Source organism: Barbatula barbatula, assembly GCF_947034865.1.
Source record: "Barbatula barbatula genome assembly, chromosome: 22".
Lineage (NCBI taxonomy): Eukaryota > Metazoa > Chordata > Actinopteri > Cypriniformes > Nemacheilidae > Barbatula > Barbatula barbatula.
Genome location: NC_136785.1, coordinates 20111983 through 20129606, shown reverse-complemented (window position 1 = coordinate 20129606; position 17624 = coordinate 20111983). Strand labels below are relative to the sequence as shown.

Sequence of the window (17624 nt, the reverse complement as noted above, 5' to 3'; positions counted from 1 at the left end):
CCAGCACTCTTCCTTGGACAACAAGAACATCCAACCGGATGCACTTGTATTTTTTTTTCGAGTGTAATTTTCCGGGAGTGACTCGTTATCTCCTCACTCACATGGGAGGTCGAGTCGAAGGTTCGCAACGCCTTAGATGAGGTAACGCCTCCGTCCGAGTGCCCACTGAGTCGATTATTTGTGCCGGAGCAGTTATGGTCCGAGGTAATCAAGTGGGGTCATTGATCTAATGTAGCTTGCAACCCAGGAGTGAATCGCACTAGATCTCTGGTTAGACAATGATTCTGGTGGCGAACCATGGCTCAAGACATCTGGGATTTTGTATTTGATTTTATCACTGTGAGACTCTTCTCCGGGCAGGAGTGTGCACCAAGGCCCAGGCCGATCGCCACCGGTTGAAGCCTCCTGAATACGTTGTTTGTCAAAGTGTGTGGCTTCCCTCCAAGAACATTCCTCTCCGCTTTGTTTCCAACAAACTAGCACCCAAATTTATAGGCCTGTTTCCTGTCACTAAGATCATTAGCCCAGTGACGGTCCGCCTCAATCTCCCTCTGGCGTACAAGAGGATTCATCCCGCCTTTCATGTATCTTGTGTTTTATTCTCCCATTAACCCACCGTCCCTGTTTCCCCCACTGCCGCGTCTCGTACACGGGGAACCTGCCTATTCGGTCAGACGCATTCTGGAATCTAGACGGGGACTCGTGTTCCAGTACTTGGTGGACTGTGAGGGTTACGGTCCGGAGCAGTTGGGTTCCTGCAAGGGACATTCTGGATCACTCTCTTATTGATGATTACAGGCAACCGGTTGGTTCCTTGAGGTGCTTATAGAGGAGGGGGTACTGTCACGGTTTATGGGTTCACTGTCTCATCTAACACTATGTCATTATGTTTGATTTGCACTTAGCTGTGTCATGCTGATTACTCTCTGGGAACAGCTGTGAGTAATCAGCACGACCAGATTTAAGCTCTCAGTTGTCTGTCCTTTATTGTCAGGTCGTTTTAGTTCCTACCCGGTTGTAGTGGTGTCCAGTTCACCTGCTTCGTGTCTGTGCGGCCTATGGTTCTACGTTCTGTCTGTCTGTCTGTCTGTCTGTCTGTCTGTCTGTCTGTCCGTCCATCCGTCCGTCCGTCCAACTTCACGGAGAATGAATCACCACAATCATAAAAATGAAAAGAAATAAACATTTGAAATATATCAGTCTGTTTGTAATGAATGAATATAATATACAAGTTTCACTTTTTGAATGGAGTTAGTGAAATAAATCAACTTTTTGATGATATTCTAATTATATGACTAGCACCTGTATTTAAAGTTATTTAAAACAGTTTAGAATATACTGATTATAACTAAAGATACATTTTCTTCATCCATTAAATGACTGTGCCGAAACTGTGCATGTACATCATGAACTTGCTGTGATGTCATAAATACATGTGCTATATAATCACCTGCGGCATCAGGCAGTGATGTTTGGTCATCCTTTATATCTGATCTCTTATATTAAGACTAGACCAGTGAAAACCTCAGAAATAAAACAAAAAAGAAAAAGCAGATAGCGTTCTTCTGCTTGAGCTTACTACACATCAAACCTTCATCAATTTTTAATAATGCCAGGTTACCGCTATCTTGGGGAAATTTGTAGCAATCAATGACATTCAATGTCAGAACAACCTTTTGTGCTGGAAACCTACTAGAAAGTTTCCCAGTAAAGTTTTAGAGTAAATGCAGTGGGAGCCGTGCTGAGGGTTAAGAAAAAAGGCTTTGTCAAGTGATGTGGAGAACAGGATTGTCAGGAGTTTCTCAGGGGCAAGACTTCAACTTATTCTCTTTGACTTGAGCAGCGTATCAAAGGGTTTAACGCATGCGTCTTCAACAGCTGTTGACAAATAGAAGAGCCTTGATCTGTGAAGACCTCTCACACGATAAGCACATTAATCCCTGATTCTTTTGGAACTTTCAAAGACCTGGCAGGGATTTAAGATCTTGCCGAGGACATGTTTGGTTCAGCTTGTCAAATGAGACAGTGCCTTGCTGGATCATAGAGTTTCCAGACTTCGATGTTACGTCTGCCAGAAGTGCAGCACAACTGAGAGAAGATCATGCTTTAAAATAATCACGGGATAATAGCAAGGCATGAGTGATTTTGAGCTGAGAGGCTTCAGAAAATGTGACGTGTTTCAGGTAAGGGAAGTCAGTGGCCATGTTTATTTGCCTTGCATTGTGGGAAGTTTTAGAGAGTGAATATTTCAGTGCACTGGAAGGTTTTCAAATATCCGACTCCCTGAATAAGCGCTCAGACTGAGACGTACCCTCGGTAAAAGTCAAAAGTTGTGCATTGGCATCTGATTTTTAGCGGGTGAGGTGTGTGAAATGACATGATATCGGAGTTGTACACTGGCCACAAGATGGCACTAAAAATGATGATGAATTACATTGCAAAAAAATTGACAAATCATATCTGTCATTAAATGGGAAGTGAGTTGCATTTTATTTTGTGGACAGCTACTTTATTCAACATGTTTGCACAAAAGGATATTTTCCTGACCCAAAAAATCCTACAGGACTGTTATGTGAGGCTGGCTTGAATAAAATTGTCAGGCGTACCTCATAATGACTTTAGGTGAATTGTCTTCAGTGTGAACAAAACTGCTAAATGCAACTAAAATTAACAAAAAATGCACTGACTTCTTGACCTTTTTCTTATACAACCAGTAAATATCCCAAAATATCAATGTGATCATCTGGACAAGTAATGGAACACACTCACCACATCACATCAGCCAGAACCGTTAGTGCTGAGCATCTGTAGGTAAAACATTGATGTTTAATCTTCTACTTCAGCCTTTTTCATTGACTGTTGAATTGCACATAATAACATCATTATTTTGGTATTATATTTTAGGGGTTGTTTAAGCATGATACGATTAGTTTGTTCACACACGCACGCACACACACACACACACACACACACACACACACACACTGATTATGACATTTGATCTAAAGTTCAGAGGAAACTGTTAAAAGCATTTTGATTTGTTTCTCAAAGTTGTAACAAAAAGTAATCATGTTGTGATGTCATTATGTCATTGCTTTGTCATTGTGTAGAATCTTGTAGAAGAATGGTAATATATGCTATACATTTATTTAAAAAAAAAAAATATATAGAAATATATGCAAAGTTTATTTAAAAAAATTGATGAATAAAATAAAAATGAATAATCAAAAATCTCATCTCAAAAATGTATTGTGAGGCACAATCACTAAATTTCTTTCTTTCTTTCTTTTTTGTAATTCTTTCTTTTCTTACAGACAGACAGCCAGCCTTGGTGATGTATATGCGACCTCGCAGGATGCATGCTGTTTTATGTTTGATTCACTCAACAAAAGTTGCCAAAGATTGCCAATGACATTTTCTAAATAGCTACAGTAAAATATGCTCACACAATACTAAGGTCCAACTACAGAAACACAAATTAATCATAATAACAGCACACGGATGGAGACCACATAGACACAATGTGGCGAACACATCAGACAAATATATATAACATGCAAGCACAAATACTGCATGAAAGACAGAAAATGCGCTTTTCAGTTTTTCGGAAATGATCACAGTTTTCATTGAATAAATGTAGGTTCATAATTTTGACTTTTTCAATTTTTCATTTTTCATTTCCTTTAACATGAACAGTTTAATCAGACACCGCATGTTATTAGTATGTGGATTCTCTGACACTTAAACCTGATGTTAACAGTAAAGGAAAGCCACAAGACAATCTATTTCTAACATTTCTTTAAGAAAATTGCAAAAGGTGAAAAACTACCGTCATTATACTTCTGTCTTAATGTGGTTTTCTCTTGCATACCCACTTACAATATGCCACAATACATATGAACTGATTTGTGTTAAAAGTAGGTGTAAAGCCACAGAAAACACACACAACACACAACATATGCATTATATACTGTATGGCATCCATTATAACAAGCCTTGTGTACACAACAGAACAGTATTCAACATTACTGTTTCAAGGGTGACACAGTTATGGGGAATAATACAGGCTGAAGCATCAAAGATGCACGTGTGTCTGAAATATTCATGCGCAATGTAACATTTATTACAAAAGAGAAAAGAAGTTTATTAGTGCCGGAGCCGACTGATGCAAGCAATCCTACAAACCGCCAAAGCAAGTGATGCAAGTGACAGTCTGCTATCAACACAACACCAGCAGTCAGATTCACAGTTCTAACGTAACTTCATATTAAACATGAAATAATGGCCACATCTGTATCTGTGTGAATGAATGAATAAATGAACATCAGCTTTTCAGACCAACACTTTAAGGGATGATTTGATTTGAAAACATACAACCTTCTTCACGGTTATGTCAACTGTAGCAACTAGTCAAATATGTGTTAAATCCCTAATGATTCATATTCCAGGGGTCATGTCGCATCATGTGTAGCTTTACTACGTCTACTCGCATTTAATGTGACGTTTTGTGAAGTGCTGAATTTTCATACTAATATCCTTTTAGCAGACTATACTCATTATTACAGCTCAATATGTATATAGTACGTATAAGACTATCAATATTCAGTATAAGCTCCACGGGGTGTGTGAATGTTCACTCACTGATGACAGTCAGTGTTTGGATACAGATGTCTTCTGCGTAGCGCTGTGTGTGTGTGTGTTTATATATGCACTGTGTGACGTCGGCAGGAGTGTGTGTGGGTGACGTCGGGAGGGCTGTGTGTGAGAGAGAGAGAGAGAGAGAGAGAGAGAGAGAGAGAGCTGCAGAAATAGGGTGAGCTGGAAGAACGCGGGTCACTGTCAGTTGAAGTATGGAGTGAGATGTGATCGTGTGGACTGTGAGGGTCTGCGAGGAGTCTCTGGAACACATACACTGAACATTTATCGCATCGTTTCTGTCTCTCCGGAGGAACACGACAGGTAACGACACACACCGAGTCTTAACGCGCTTATATCACGCGCGCTGCTCTTATGATAAACATCATTATAAGGCATTTATTGCGCTCGAAGCTTTAGATGCTGTCACATGTGTGTCGTACAGAAGAGAAGCGTACAAGAGTTCACACTTGACACATCTCGACTGCACTTTTGTGACGCTCGATCAGTAATGCACTGAATGTGATGCACATCAAGGCTTTTAGTTCACTGTTTGTCTCATTGCCTTTCAACTCTCTGTATACGTGTAACTACAGTTCAGAGATGACAGCGATGAACCAGACATCATTTATTCATTATAATATACAAACTACTGTGCCATCACTTACCTTTGTGACTCAGAGCATTTGTGTGTGTTTTATACATTTGTAAATTAGACATTTTGTTTTACGAAATTGGGTGAAACTGGTGAAAAGTTCATCAGCTTTGATTATTTATTATACAGTACATTACTTATTGCTTCTGGACTTACAGACACTTCTTAGAATAACCTGAGAAAAGAAGTGAGGATTTGTGTGTTGTAAAACCATTGCTGACTTAATAATTCTGCAAAAAGAAAAACATTAAATCAGATTATTTTCTGCTGGTTTCGCTAAAAGAAATAAATGGTATAATACTGTTCATAAGATTCAGAACCGACCGACCCCACAATAAGCAAAAAGATGAACATAACAGGTCAAAATCATAAACTGACAGTTTAGCTGAGAAGTTTTTATTTTTTCATTTTGCGTTGGTTAGTTAGTGATTTCTGAGGATGCTGACATGTCACACAAACCTGACTTCTACTTCTAAAGTAACAGATGAATGTTCGACACAATACTTTTTAGATGACCAGCGATCAGAAACACTGCCTTTTTGATGTAAATAACAAAATATATGGAACGCATTGTCTCTTTCATTTTCAAGTCGATAAGTCACCAAGCGTTTAGGATTGTTTCTCTGTGGTGTCTGAGACTCTCTCTCATCTGCAGTGTTGGGTCTCGACCGCTGCTTTACCGCTGAGTCTACAGAGTAGAGAGAAAAGTGCATTACACATTCTTATATAAATTTATACAGGTATATACACTTATACAAAAGGCAATATGATATTATAACATGTTAACTGGAGCACAGATGTGATCCAATGTGAAATATTTGTATTCATTATAATGCTGTTCACGTTCATACTACAATATACGAAAGTCTTTGTTTGGATCTGTGAGAGGTGTGTGAGTACGACTTGTTTCTGCGGGCTGACTTACAATGGCAAACATCACAGATTGATATAGAAGAGAGCTCTTTTTTCTTTTTGCTACTTTATCTTGTGCTATTTTTCATTGGCGTGTTTGGAAGTTTGTTGATAACCACATGTGTAGATTATGGCTTTATTATGGCTCATATTGTGCGATTGACCGCTACACTGAATAGACTTGAAAATATTACGGATCTTCTCTGTAAGAAAATGTGAATAATGTGAAGAAAAGGGTTTCACAGTATTTGTGATCATATGCATTCCTTTACGGTTCACCCATTTATACTGTTGTTGGTTGTCCATTTATTCTTTTTATGCCTTTCCATGTTTATCATAATCAGGTTTATCGTAATATGTGGGAAGTTGAAAAATGTACTGTTGTGTCCTATGGTGTAATATAGCAAAACATTTGAAAACAAACTGTTTTTATATCATTCATATTTAGCCTGTAATATTAAAAAGGGTACATGTGACTTATCTTCATTCTTCTGTCAGACACATTCATTTTTTTGTAAATTGCCCATATAACATATACAGTGTAATCCTGTAAGATATAATCATTATAGCCGATGCTGCAAAATTGTAAAAATGGCTTTCTAAAAAAACAATGTGCATTGAATGGAAACAATGAAACACATATCAAAATGAGTCAGACATCAAGACCTAACCTCAGAGTTCATTTCAATTTTATTTCTAAAGTGCATTCACAAAAAACAAAAACAGTAAAGAAATATACGCTTTACACAAAATGCTAACAAGCGAAGAATTCATACATACTGTACACACAATATACGCTTGACATTATAGATGTATTAACATACACATCTACAAAACATTTGTGGTTCACAGAATATTCATGGATTAATATAATGTCTTTGTGGAATACTTGCTAGTCTAACACGCTAGACCGCATATTTCTGTTTTACTAACTGACATTTATTTAGCACAGTTTCAGTATTTCATCTAATTGAATGTAATAAAAGAACAGCGCTCTGAATCTGAAGTGATCATGTGTTTGTGTTGTTGACTACATTGGCAGCATTTGTGGAGAACAAACAGCGGCGGCTTGTCATTGCACAGCTGCTGTGATGAGAGCAACTTTTCAATGTTAAGCTGATAATTAAATGCAAATGATTTGCAAAAGTTTCATAGAAAAGGTTCAACTTTTCAAATGATCTGTAATAAACTCTCAGATTTTAGTTGTAAACGCAGCCTGGTGGATTTACACGCTACAAGCGAGTTTGTTTCTGGCTTAGGTCATTGTACATTTCTCCATTTCGAGGAAACTGAACGCCGTGTCATGGTGTTGACAATATGATGGTTTCAATCATGGAGTTTGAAGCTGAGATGCCACATTCCTGTTATTATCACGTTTATCTCTATAGAGCCTTAGCACAGAAAACATGTTGTAAAAGAAATAAAGAGAATCATTAATACAGAAATAGGAAAAAAATAAAGATAGTGTATGTTTAATCATGAAAACATGCAAATTATAAAATACTTTACAGACTAGGGAACTTAAGTAGGCTAGTTCAAAAGATGTAAATGTGGGGTTTTTCATCAGACTTTTATATTCATAGCTGTATTAAGTATGCTATGTACATCTGTTTATATAGTTACAATAATATTATTGAACATAGATATTGGTGGGCAGAATAAACACAAGATGTGTATACTAAATGTTTATCTGTGATGGCTGAGGCAGAATCGTATTCATCCGGCCACCAGAGGGGGCTAGAGCGAGGTTTATTTTATTCTTCACTGCTCACGTCCTGTTTGTAGCATGCCATTACACATGTCACTTAAACTGTGTCTGAATTCGCTCACTTGTTCACTCGTGCACTATTCCCTTAATAGCAAATGAAAATGAATGAACAATTTCGGACACTGACGTAATATATCCTGCGTCTGACAGTACTGTCGCGGACATTCGTCATAACACTAATTAATATGTACATCGGATATACACTCAAAATCAGAATGCATTATGGGTAACAGTGGCGAAGAAATGTAGGGAATGAGTTGTTTACTCAAAATCAGACAACACTAGAAAATGGCCGACAGCCGATATAGTGCACGATATAGGAGATTTAGTGAAGTCCCATTGCATCACTGAACATTTTTCATTGCCTGCCTATTGTTATTTGTTTGACCCCTGTGCCTGTCGTCTCTTGGATGACTGTTGTCATGTGTTTGCCTGGTTGAACTGTTACATGTGTTTTGAAACTGTGTCTCATTGCCTCACGCTTTTAATGAACATCCGCACATGGATTGTAAATCTGTCTGACTCATGTGGAAAACTTCATTCAGAGGACTTTTTGTTGTTGAAATGAAGAGTGAATGAAGATCATTCTGTGACATCAGTAGATGAATTAATATTATCCACTGTCTGTTAGTGTTTTCGGCAAACACTGGAGATGAACATGTTTCAGGTCACTTGAGCACTATTTGGATAAAGTAAATAGGCCTACGGGTACAAACTGATCAATTAAACCGTATTGACCACATGAGACGGATCATGCCTAAATAAATAATAGTTATAATGTATAAATAATCTTAATCCGGCGTGCTGAAGATATCAATGGCTTTAACACAAATGATATCTGATTGAGTCTTTCTGTGATGTAAAGGCGCAGGACAAAAGCAAGAGCTCAAACCGAACCTGTCAGCTTTATATTTCCACTTCAGCTCTGGACGAAGATATGGAATCTTGCATCACAGATCAAACCTGTGCTCAGCACACTCTTCCATGTCAGAACTAGTGGGGAAAATTAGGCTCAGTAACGTAACTATGACTATGTCCGGTTCCTCAGAATGGGGCTGATTTGTCATTCTTTTGTTGAATTTCCGATCTTCTCAGATATGAATGTGCTGGTTTAATGCTGTCAGCAGGGTTATGTGAGCACCTGCAGATGACTGCTCTTTCAGGGTCTGTGAGGAGGATTCTTTACACTTCAATAGACTCTCCTGCTCATGACAATGGTGAAATAACTCATGAAATGGAGACATTATATCCACGGAGTATAGATGAGCTTGTGTCTAACATTTTCACCCAAAATGAAAATTCAGTCATAATTGACTCATTCTCGTCTCGTGTCACATCAAACCTGTGTTTTATTTCAGTGTAGGGGTTTTGAGGGCCGTGTATGTTGCTGTTTTCCATAGAATGAATGCTAGTCAGTTTTATTCATATTGGGAATTAGCTTTTATTTTGATATGTTTGGTTTTCATGGTCATTTCAAATTATTTTTGTCATGTTGTTATTTATTTGTTTACTTTGTATTTTGCTATGTAATTGTGGTGAGGAAGGCGACGAGAGCCGTGGCGTGAGTGATAGTTGCAATCAGCTGTGCGCGCACCGGTCCTGCATATCTTACGGAGGAGATCGGGAGCTTAAGAGGACGAGCGGCAGGACTGTTGACGAGAGAGGATCAGGCCCGGACATGTTACGTTTGTGTTTATGTTTTATGGCTGGCAGTTTACCGTGAGGTGGCTGCCGGTCTTTACTTCTGTGTTTATTGTTTGTTTATTTTTGATTAAAGTTTGTTAAATGTTCGCTGGTTCCTGCCTCCTTCCTAGCTAGTGTCTCATAATATAACTATTTATATTTAAGTTAATTTATGTTAATATCAATTAATATTATTATTTAATTGTTTAGTATTAAATACACATTTTTGTTGAATTTCAACAAGTTGTTGAACGGGTTCTGTAGATTTGACGCATTTAAAGAAACCGTATGGTACATTGACATCTAGTGGTTGATCTTGGTATCACAGTCTAAATTCAAAATATTTGGAGAGACAAGTTTAGCAAAGTAAAACTTCTTCTGGGTTTTTATTTGCTTGTTATCAGAAATAATCTCTCTATTGTTTGTGAATGTGTACCGGAAGTTAACTGCAACCCCATTGTAATGTTGTTGCTTTGAAATTGACTAAAGTTGGTACTTTTTCGATTGTTTGAGCTTCTGGTGATTTATTTGTGATGACTCTTGAGCGACTGGTGATTTTTAGTGAATGTTTCTCTGAAGTTGGGCAAATACTCATTGTCTTCTTTACATCTGCGACATAAGTTCGGCTTCAGCAGATTTCAAGCCTCTTTAGTGTCGAAAAGACTGCTCCTAACACATACATTACATATTAAAGATGATGCCAGGAATTAGCCTACATGTAATGATGTCGGGTTAGAAGAAGCCATGCTTGAGTTCTTATAGCTAGAGTTCATGCCGGTCACTACATTGATGAGAGACTCGTGTTAAAGAGAGTCTGTGCCCGGGTGTTTCATGACAAAATCCAGATTCAGAGGAAAAAACCCACCGACAGCCCATAAACATCTTTGTGTTGTCTGCATTTTACATTTTACATGTTAAGCCATAAAATGCATACATTTGTTTAGTTATTTAACCATGAGCATATTTGTATTTTCAATATGGAATTAGTTACTGTGGTTCTAAAACTTGCATCTCTTGCAGACGTTTAGTGGGGCTTACTCCACATTATTTTGATATTTTTATAATTGATATTTTCTGCTGATCAGTAAGCACTGTGTAAGGCTAACTATACAGTATGTGAGGAATATGCAAATGCAGGCCGACATCACAGCTGGTGGTAATATTTCTTTCTGTTTAATATAAGGGAGAGATGTTCAAGGGATCATCTTAAATCTTTGGTATTAAAGTATAATGCTTTTTATCCTTGTTTTACTATATTCATGAATGAATCTATATATTACTGTTCATGTTTCCGGCTTCTGGAGATTTCCATGATTTTTAGTGGATCAGGACCAGCTCAGGATTTTGAGCATTTGAATAATAATTCAATGATCGGGGGCGTTATGATCGTCAGGGTCTTCACTAATAAGAGCCGATTGGCCACAGTGGGAGTGGATTGATTTGCATGGCACAAACCCAGAGGTTTTGACCTGTTAAAGCACAAGCGTTGCACGCAAGGCCAAACACATGACCATCGATTAGAAGCGATAACTCAACCCAGACTGGCCTGCACTGTGGTGGACTACTGTACATCTTTCTGAAAGGACATGTGCATACTGTACAGTGCTGCTAAACTGAATTATTTTGATACCCCATATGTTTTAGTCCCTCAAGTTTCCATCTCTGACTTGTACTGTCAATTTGATGAATGTCAAATATGTGTAATTACGCGAAAAGAAACACGTTGTTCATCTGCTTTTCACTTTCAGTCTGTGCCACTTTTCTCGGGTTTCAGAAAAACTGTTTTATACAAGTAAGGCAGGATATTTGACAACCTTAGCCAACAAATTCATATAAATATGCCTTTGTTGATCATTTAAATAGAACCCTTGGATATTTCTTCATGAGTTTCCTTAACATTCTAAAACAATAGCTCATGATGCCTTACATAGCAGTTCACAGGCAGTTGCTTGTGTTATATCTTGAAGAAATGTAGTCATCTTTTCATTACATGCTCGATGACCCCAGCAAATAAAGTTTTTTGGTGGGTTTTTTTTTGGGGGGCAGCTGTGATCACCAGAAGCAAAGTCTTCTCTGTAATTACATGACAGTATTTGACAGGCGCTGAATTCATGTGAGAAAAGGTGATGATGTTTGACAGTGCAGGTGTTTTTGTGTTCTTCTCTTGACAGGTCAATACTGATGGGGTGGTTGGGCGTTTGGGTTTTTTCCAGCCTGCTTGGATCTTCTCTGTTGCTGGCTCATGGAGTCAGTGCTGGTTCTGAAAGAAGAGCAAAGGATCTTCCAGATGGCCTTGAGGAGATGGTAAGCTCTCTGTCACATCACATTCTCCTGAATTCATCAGTATGATGTTTTAGCCTGGGGACATTAAAACAGCGACTGTCATTAATGTGACTTTTGTTTTAGTAGATGCCGCTTCTTTTTAATGTGTGACATTTAGTATAATTTGTTAGCGGATCTCATCTACTTTCATACATTGACTAATCTACTGCTGATGTACAATAAGAACTAATATATTTATATTAAATATCTGTTGACTACTGTATATGGACAAAAGTGTTAGGACTCCCCCTGGTAATAAACATATTTATTTATTCCAGTAATTTCAATTAAATCAAATATTAAAGGGACAGTTCACCCAAAAATGAAAATCCTGTCATTAATCCAAACCTGTATAAATGTCTTTGTTCTGCTAAACACAAAGGAAGATTTTCGGAAGAATGTCAGTTACCAAACCATCCCCCATTTACTTGCAAAGTATTTAGTAATTAATACTATGGGAGTCAATAGGGAATGAGAGGGCCCTGGAATCAGTCTCTGGGGTCCTGGAATCAGTCTCTGGGGCCCTGGAATCAGTCTCTGGGGCCCAGGAATCAGTCTCTGGGGCCCTGGAATCAGTCTCTGGGGCCCTGGAATCAGTCTCTGGGGCCCTGGAATCAGTCTCTGGGGCCCTGGAATCAGTCTCTGGGGCCCAGGAATCAGTCTCTGGGGCCCTGGAATCAGTCTCTGGGGCCCTGGAATCAGTCTCTGGGGCCCTGGAAGCAGCCTCTGGGGCCCTGGAAGCAGTCTCTGGGGCCCTGGAAGCAGTCTCTGGGGCCCTGGAAGCAGCCTCTGAGGCCCTGAAATCAGTCTCTGGGGCCCTGGAATCAGTCTCTGGGGCCCTGGAAGCAGCCTCTGGGGCCCTGGAAGCAGTCTCTGGGGCCCTGGAAGCAGTCTCTGGGGCCCTGGAAGCAGCCTCTGAGGCCCTGAAATCAGTCTCTGGGGCCCTGGAAGCAGTCTCTGGGGCCCTGAAATCAGTCTCTGGGGCCCTGAAATCAGTCTCTGGGGCCCTGAAATCAGTCTCTGGGGCCCTGAAATCAGTCTCTGGGGCCCTGGAAGCAGTCTCTGAGGCCCAGGAATCAGTCTCTGAGGCACAGGAATCAGTCTCTGAGGCACAGGAATCAGTCTCTGAGGCACAGGAATCAGTCTCTGGGGCCCTGCAGGGTCCCCTTTAACATACAGAGGATTGAACTCCCGCAACAACTGTTCCAGGGGAAACTGGGGTGAGCGTCGAGGCGCCGGCTAGATATTTTACATAAATAAAGAACACTTTAATAATCACAAACGGAATCAGGAGAGGATGATGGGTAATTGAGTCCAGGGAAACAGGCATTGAAACGGAGTGGGACTGTGACACTTAGAAGTTAGTCATCTAATTTTTATTTTAAGAATGGACATAACTTCTTTAAGTCAGTTGCATAAAAAGGTAGATTGGTCTAATTGAAATATGAAAAGTAAGACTGAATAGTCCTAACAATGCTAGTAAGTGAGTGGACCCAGGTTGAATAATCACTAATAAGCTTCCCCTCTGTAGATTTTACCCTGTGTTTGTCTTCTGATAAATGGCCTGTTTCAGTGACATTTGACTCAGTGACATCAACAATGCTTTTGAATCCATAACTATTCAAAGGAAAAAGCAAATTAAGGGTCTGTCAATCAAGATATAAAATTCTATTAAAATTGTCAATTTTCTTTCTTATTTGTAAGTATGATACCTTTAGGACTTTAATATATTTAAACACCTTGCGTCTGTGTATGTGCTTTTTCCTATATCTACAGTATTGAAAAAATGTACACGTCTCAGTGACCTATAAGAAAACGAAGAGTCACTTTCAGCATTTGCCCTCTAATTCTTGGTGAAATTAAGCACGGACACCTCCGTCTGTTTTTCTGCCCATGGGATGTTCAGTTGGCTGTGTAACAGACAGAGTGTGTCAATGAAGTCCCACAGCACGTCACATCCTTGAGTCCTGCCCTCCAAAATTCTCACACAGCCAACACAACAGCACGTTCACATTCTGCTGTCCAGTTTCAACCTGTGATGAATGATTAAAGATCAAAAAAACCTTCATTCATCAGCTTAAATGATCTGTCACGTGGAAGAAAATGGTTTTAAGGACACTTATTTTTATGTATGATTGATTTTTGCAATGAAGTATCAGAGATTCTGCTACCATCCATAAGAAAGAAAAATCGCACATGATATCTCTTTAAGGATCAGGTTTCACAGCCAATCTCATATTAATCTTAAGTACCTATACAGTAGTATTGCATACATCGTATCTTCGAAGAGTGTTTAGTTTGATCACCTTTATAAAAGAGAGTTCCAGCTGTAGGATTATTTATGGAAAAAGACGAGCTGCTGGAGGCGGGCACGGGGGACGGAACTATAGCACGAGCTCACAACACATCATCGCGTTGAATCCCTTTGTGTTTTGTACATTATGCACGTACACGCTGATTGCCAACAAAACACAGACGTATGACTTTGTTTGACTTACTGCACGCAGTTCATATCCGGCATCTTTTATCACTGGGACCGCTCCATCTATGAGTTTCAAAGCCTCTAGAAACCAGCATTATGTCCATCTTTTATATAACATTGTCACAAGTTCAGAGAAAGGAAGGAATCGGATGAATTTGGCTGGGACTGCTGGTGGCTTTATTTATACTTAAGCATAACTCGCAACACAAAATAAAGTAAATATCCATTCACAGATTCTTTCGCTTTGTCTTTGTCTCCTGTCTTTCGCCAGCCAGACAGCAGTCCGTGTCTCTCTCGACGTGTTCTGCTTCGGGCTGTTTATACGCTACCCACATCACTTACTGCAATGCGATACAGGTGTTCGTCATTCGCATATTCACCGCTGGTCTCCCAGCTCTCTCTCCCGCTGCAGACTCAATGGTTCAGACTCGTGTCCCCCTCGCCACAAACATTCATCTCTGAAATGCCCTGAACAAACGAACACACCGCAAACTTCTCCCTTCCGCAAGAGTACCGAGCTGCAGGGCAGACCCCCTTGCGCAGCCAAGCTTGACACATAACAGTAAATCTTGATGGTAGGCGGGTCTTACTATCGCTCGTCGGTTGGCTCGTGGGTGGGCTCTTTCTTTCACCTTGCCAAGCTTTTCCGGGAGAGTTGCCCGATAAAAGGAATAAACAACTTATTGTACATTACACCACATCCTCATTGGATGAAAACATATAAACTGTAGAATATATATTGTACGTCCGAAACATATTACATTAGAAACGTTAGCAAGATTAGCCGCGATGCTAGCATCACTTCCACATGCATTTCACGTAATAAATAGAGTATCAAAGATCACGAACCACCAAGAACATCACAGGCTTAGATACAAACTGTTATGGAACTGAAGGAGAACCCAAGTGCAGGCAGCAAAACGGGGATGCAGGGGTTAACAAATAGACTTTAATATATATACAAAACCGAAAACAAAAGCCCACAATGGGGTAAAAGAACATACAAGAAACGAAGGAGGACTTAACTAAAACAGACTAGAACTAACACTCACAAAGACTAAGTAATACAAAACACTAAGACTAGACTAGACTTGACTTTACTATAGAAGGTTTAAGGTTACAAGGCAACAAGAACGGTATACAAGTACAAGCTAACAAGTACAACGAACGAGCACAAGACAATAGACATGAGGGCATCTTATAGGAAAACTAACAAAGGAGATAACAATGGGCAGGTGTGGGTAATGAGACACAGGAGGAAAGCAATACTAGGAACGAGAGGGGCGGGGCCAATGACGAGACTGGAGAGAACACATATTATGTCCTGATTGACCATAATATGTTTCTCTCCACATAAAACACGTGGGTCTGTCATGATTCTTCCCCTAGACCAGAAAACCAAGACAAGATTAGGCAGAATCATGACACAAACAGATTAGCAGTTTAAACATCCAGTATACAAAGTCATGGAGCAAACTTACTTGGTCAGTAACTTTGCCCTGCACATAGAGATCCTGTACTGGTTAAAACGGCTTCACATTTGTCAGCTCTGTATGCGTAACCAATAACGCGTCATTTACGCCAACACGTATGACACTAGAAGTTGCGTAGTGCATATTTATGTGACCGGGGATTTAAAGTTACCACCAGGAACACAAAATAGCGGTTCACTTTCTTTGTGGTTTATTTATTTAATAATTTTCAACAGAATAATTTGTTCTGAAAAATGTTCCATGAACGTACAAAAAAAAAACACCTCCGGCTTACCACTTTCACAATTTAGACCGGAAATAAAAGAAACAGCTTTCCTTTTGGAAACACAGAGCTGAGTATAAAATTTAAAGAAACCTCACAGCTCGATATTCTTCTGTGTCTAATAACCACGGGTGTGATACACACTTCAGTTTTATAGTCCAGTTGCGTGTCAACAAAAACCCCGGCACTACAAAAATACAGCCGTCAAAGATTAAACACAATAAGAAATTACATTACAGAGAATCTTATGCATCGAAACGCATGCAATATTTCCACGGTACGATATGAAAAATACGGCAAAACGGCAGTGGGAATACTATATAAAAGAAACACAAAAACAAAAATACATGATAACATCCATTTACATTTCACTTGTAAAAAGAAAACTGTGCCACTGTGTAAATAATCAGACAAAGTCTCGATCACATGAAAACACATGAAACATTTGCAACATGTAAAAGTATGAGACATTTTGTAAAACCGCAGTTGAACAAGCCTACACCACATGGTGTGACGTCATAACATTGTATCTCGTAGAAAATATAACTTTACAAATACGACATCTCTAAGAACCTGCAGTCCAGAAGGATATTTAACAGAAAGATTAGACGGAAATACATGATTAACGTTGGATGGTCTTTAATCTGTCACTAATTCCAGAGATTGCGCGTCTCCCTCGCACTGCTCACTGTGCATTACTCGAATTGTCAAAGGGAAACAGCGCATGCGCATTTCTCATGTGTAATGCACAAACCACCACCTACTGGTGACTCGAGGAACTTGGAGGTATTCGCCGCTTCTTCTGATTAGATGATTTAAAGAAAACAACAAATAGAAGTAAAACAAGCTTAACGATGAAATAAGAGAAACAACCTTTTACACTTTTCCTTTTACCACTCGGTTACATTTACATAATAAAGCTCCCACCATATACAAACCCAAAGCTTCAGTATGTGATATAAATAATTCACAACAGTTGATTAAAGTCATTATTTTGGTTTCTTTTGCGAATATAGAGTATTCTCGTCACTGTAAACCACTATAATCAGATGGACTTATTTAACAATGTCTTTAGTACTTTTCTAGACCTTGACAGAGAGAATTACCACGATGTCTATGAGGAGGCCTGGAAACCTCTCGGATGTCTTATTGCGTGATGTTCTGAAGATGCAGGGAGGTCTTAAAACATGTAGAACCTCGTGTGGGTGGAAAATTACAAAATTGAGATTTATGCGTGAGCTAGCCCTTTAAAATCTGTGTGGTACTGGGAACATTGTGTACACGCTATGTAGGAAGAAACATACATGCATAAAAATCTCTTACAGCATCTTTTTTTCCAACAGCCAAAGCACATGAGCATGTTTAATGAAATGTTATTAGAAAGGTTCACACTTAACTACAGTTTGCAGCAT

The 17624-nt window shown here is 39.2% G+C and overlaps 1 protein-coding gene across 1 annotated transcript in view; it reads left to right on the top strand.

The window, feature by feature from the left end:
* The first annotated feature begins 4791 nt into the window (after positions 1-4791).
* Positions 4792-17624, top strand: part of fstl4 (follistatin-like 4) — a 115397-nt gene continuing 102564 nt past the window's right edge. Inside the window, exons 1-2 of the mRNA XM_079487457.1 lie at positions 4792-4959; positions 11825-11957. Coding sequence (XP_079343583.1) covers positions 11835-11957 — 123 coding nt within the window. The 5' untranslated portion in view covers positions 4792-4959; positions 11825-11834. The remainder of the gene's footprint in view (positions 4960-11824; positions 11958-17624) is intronic.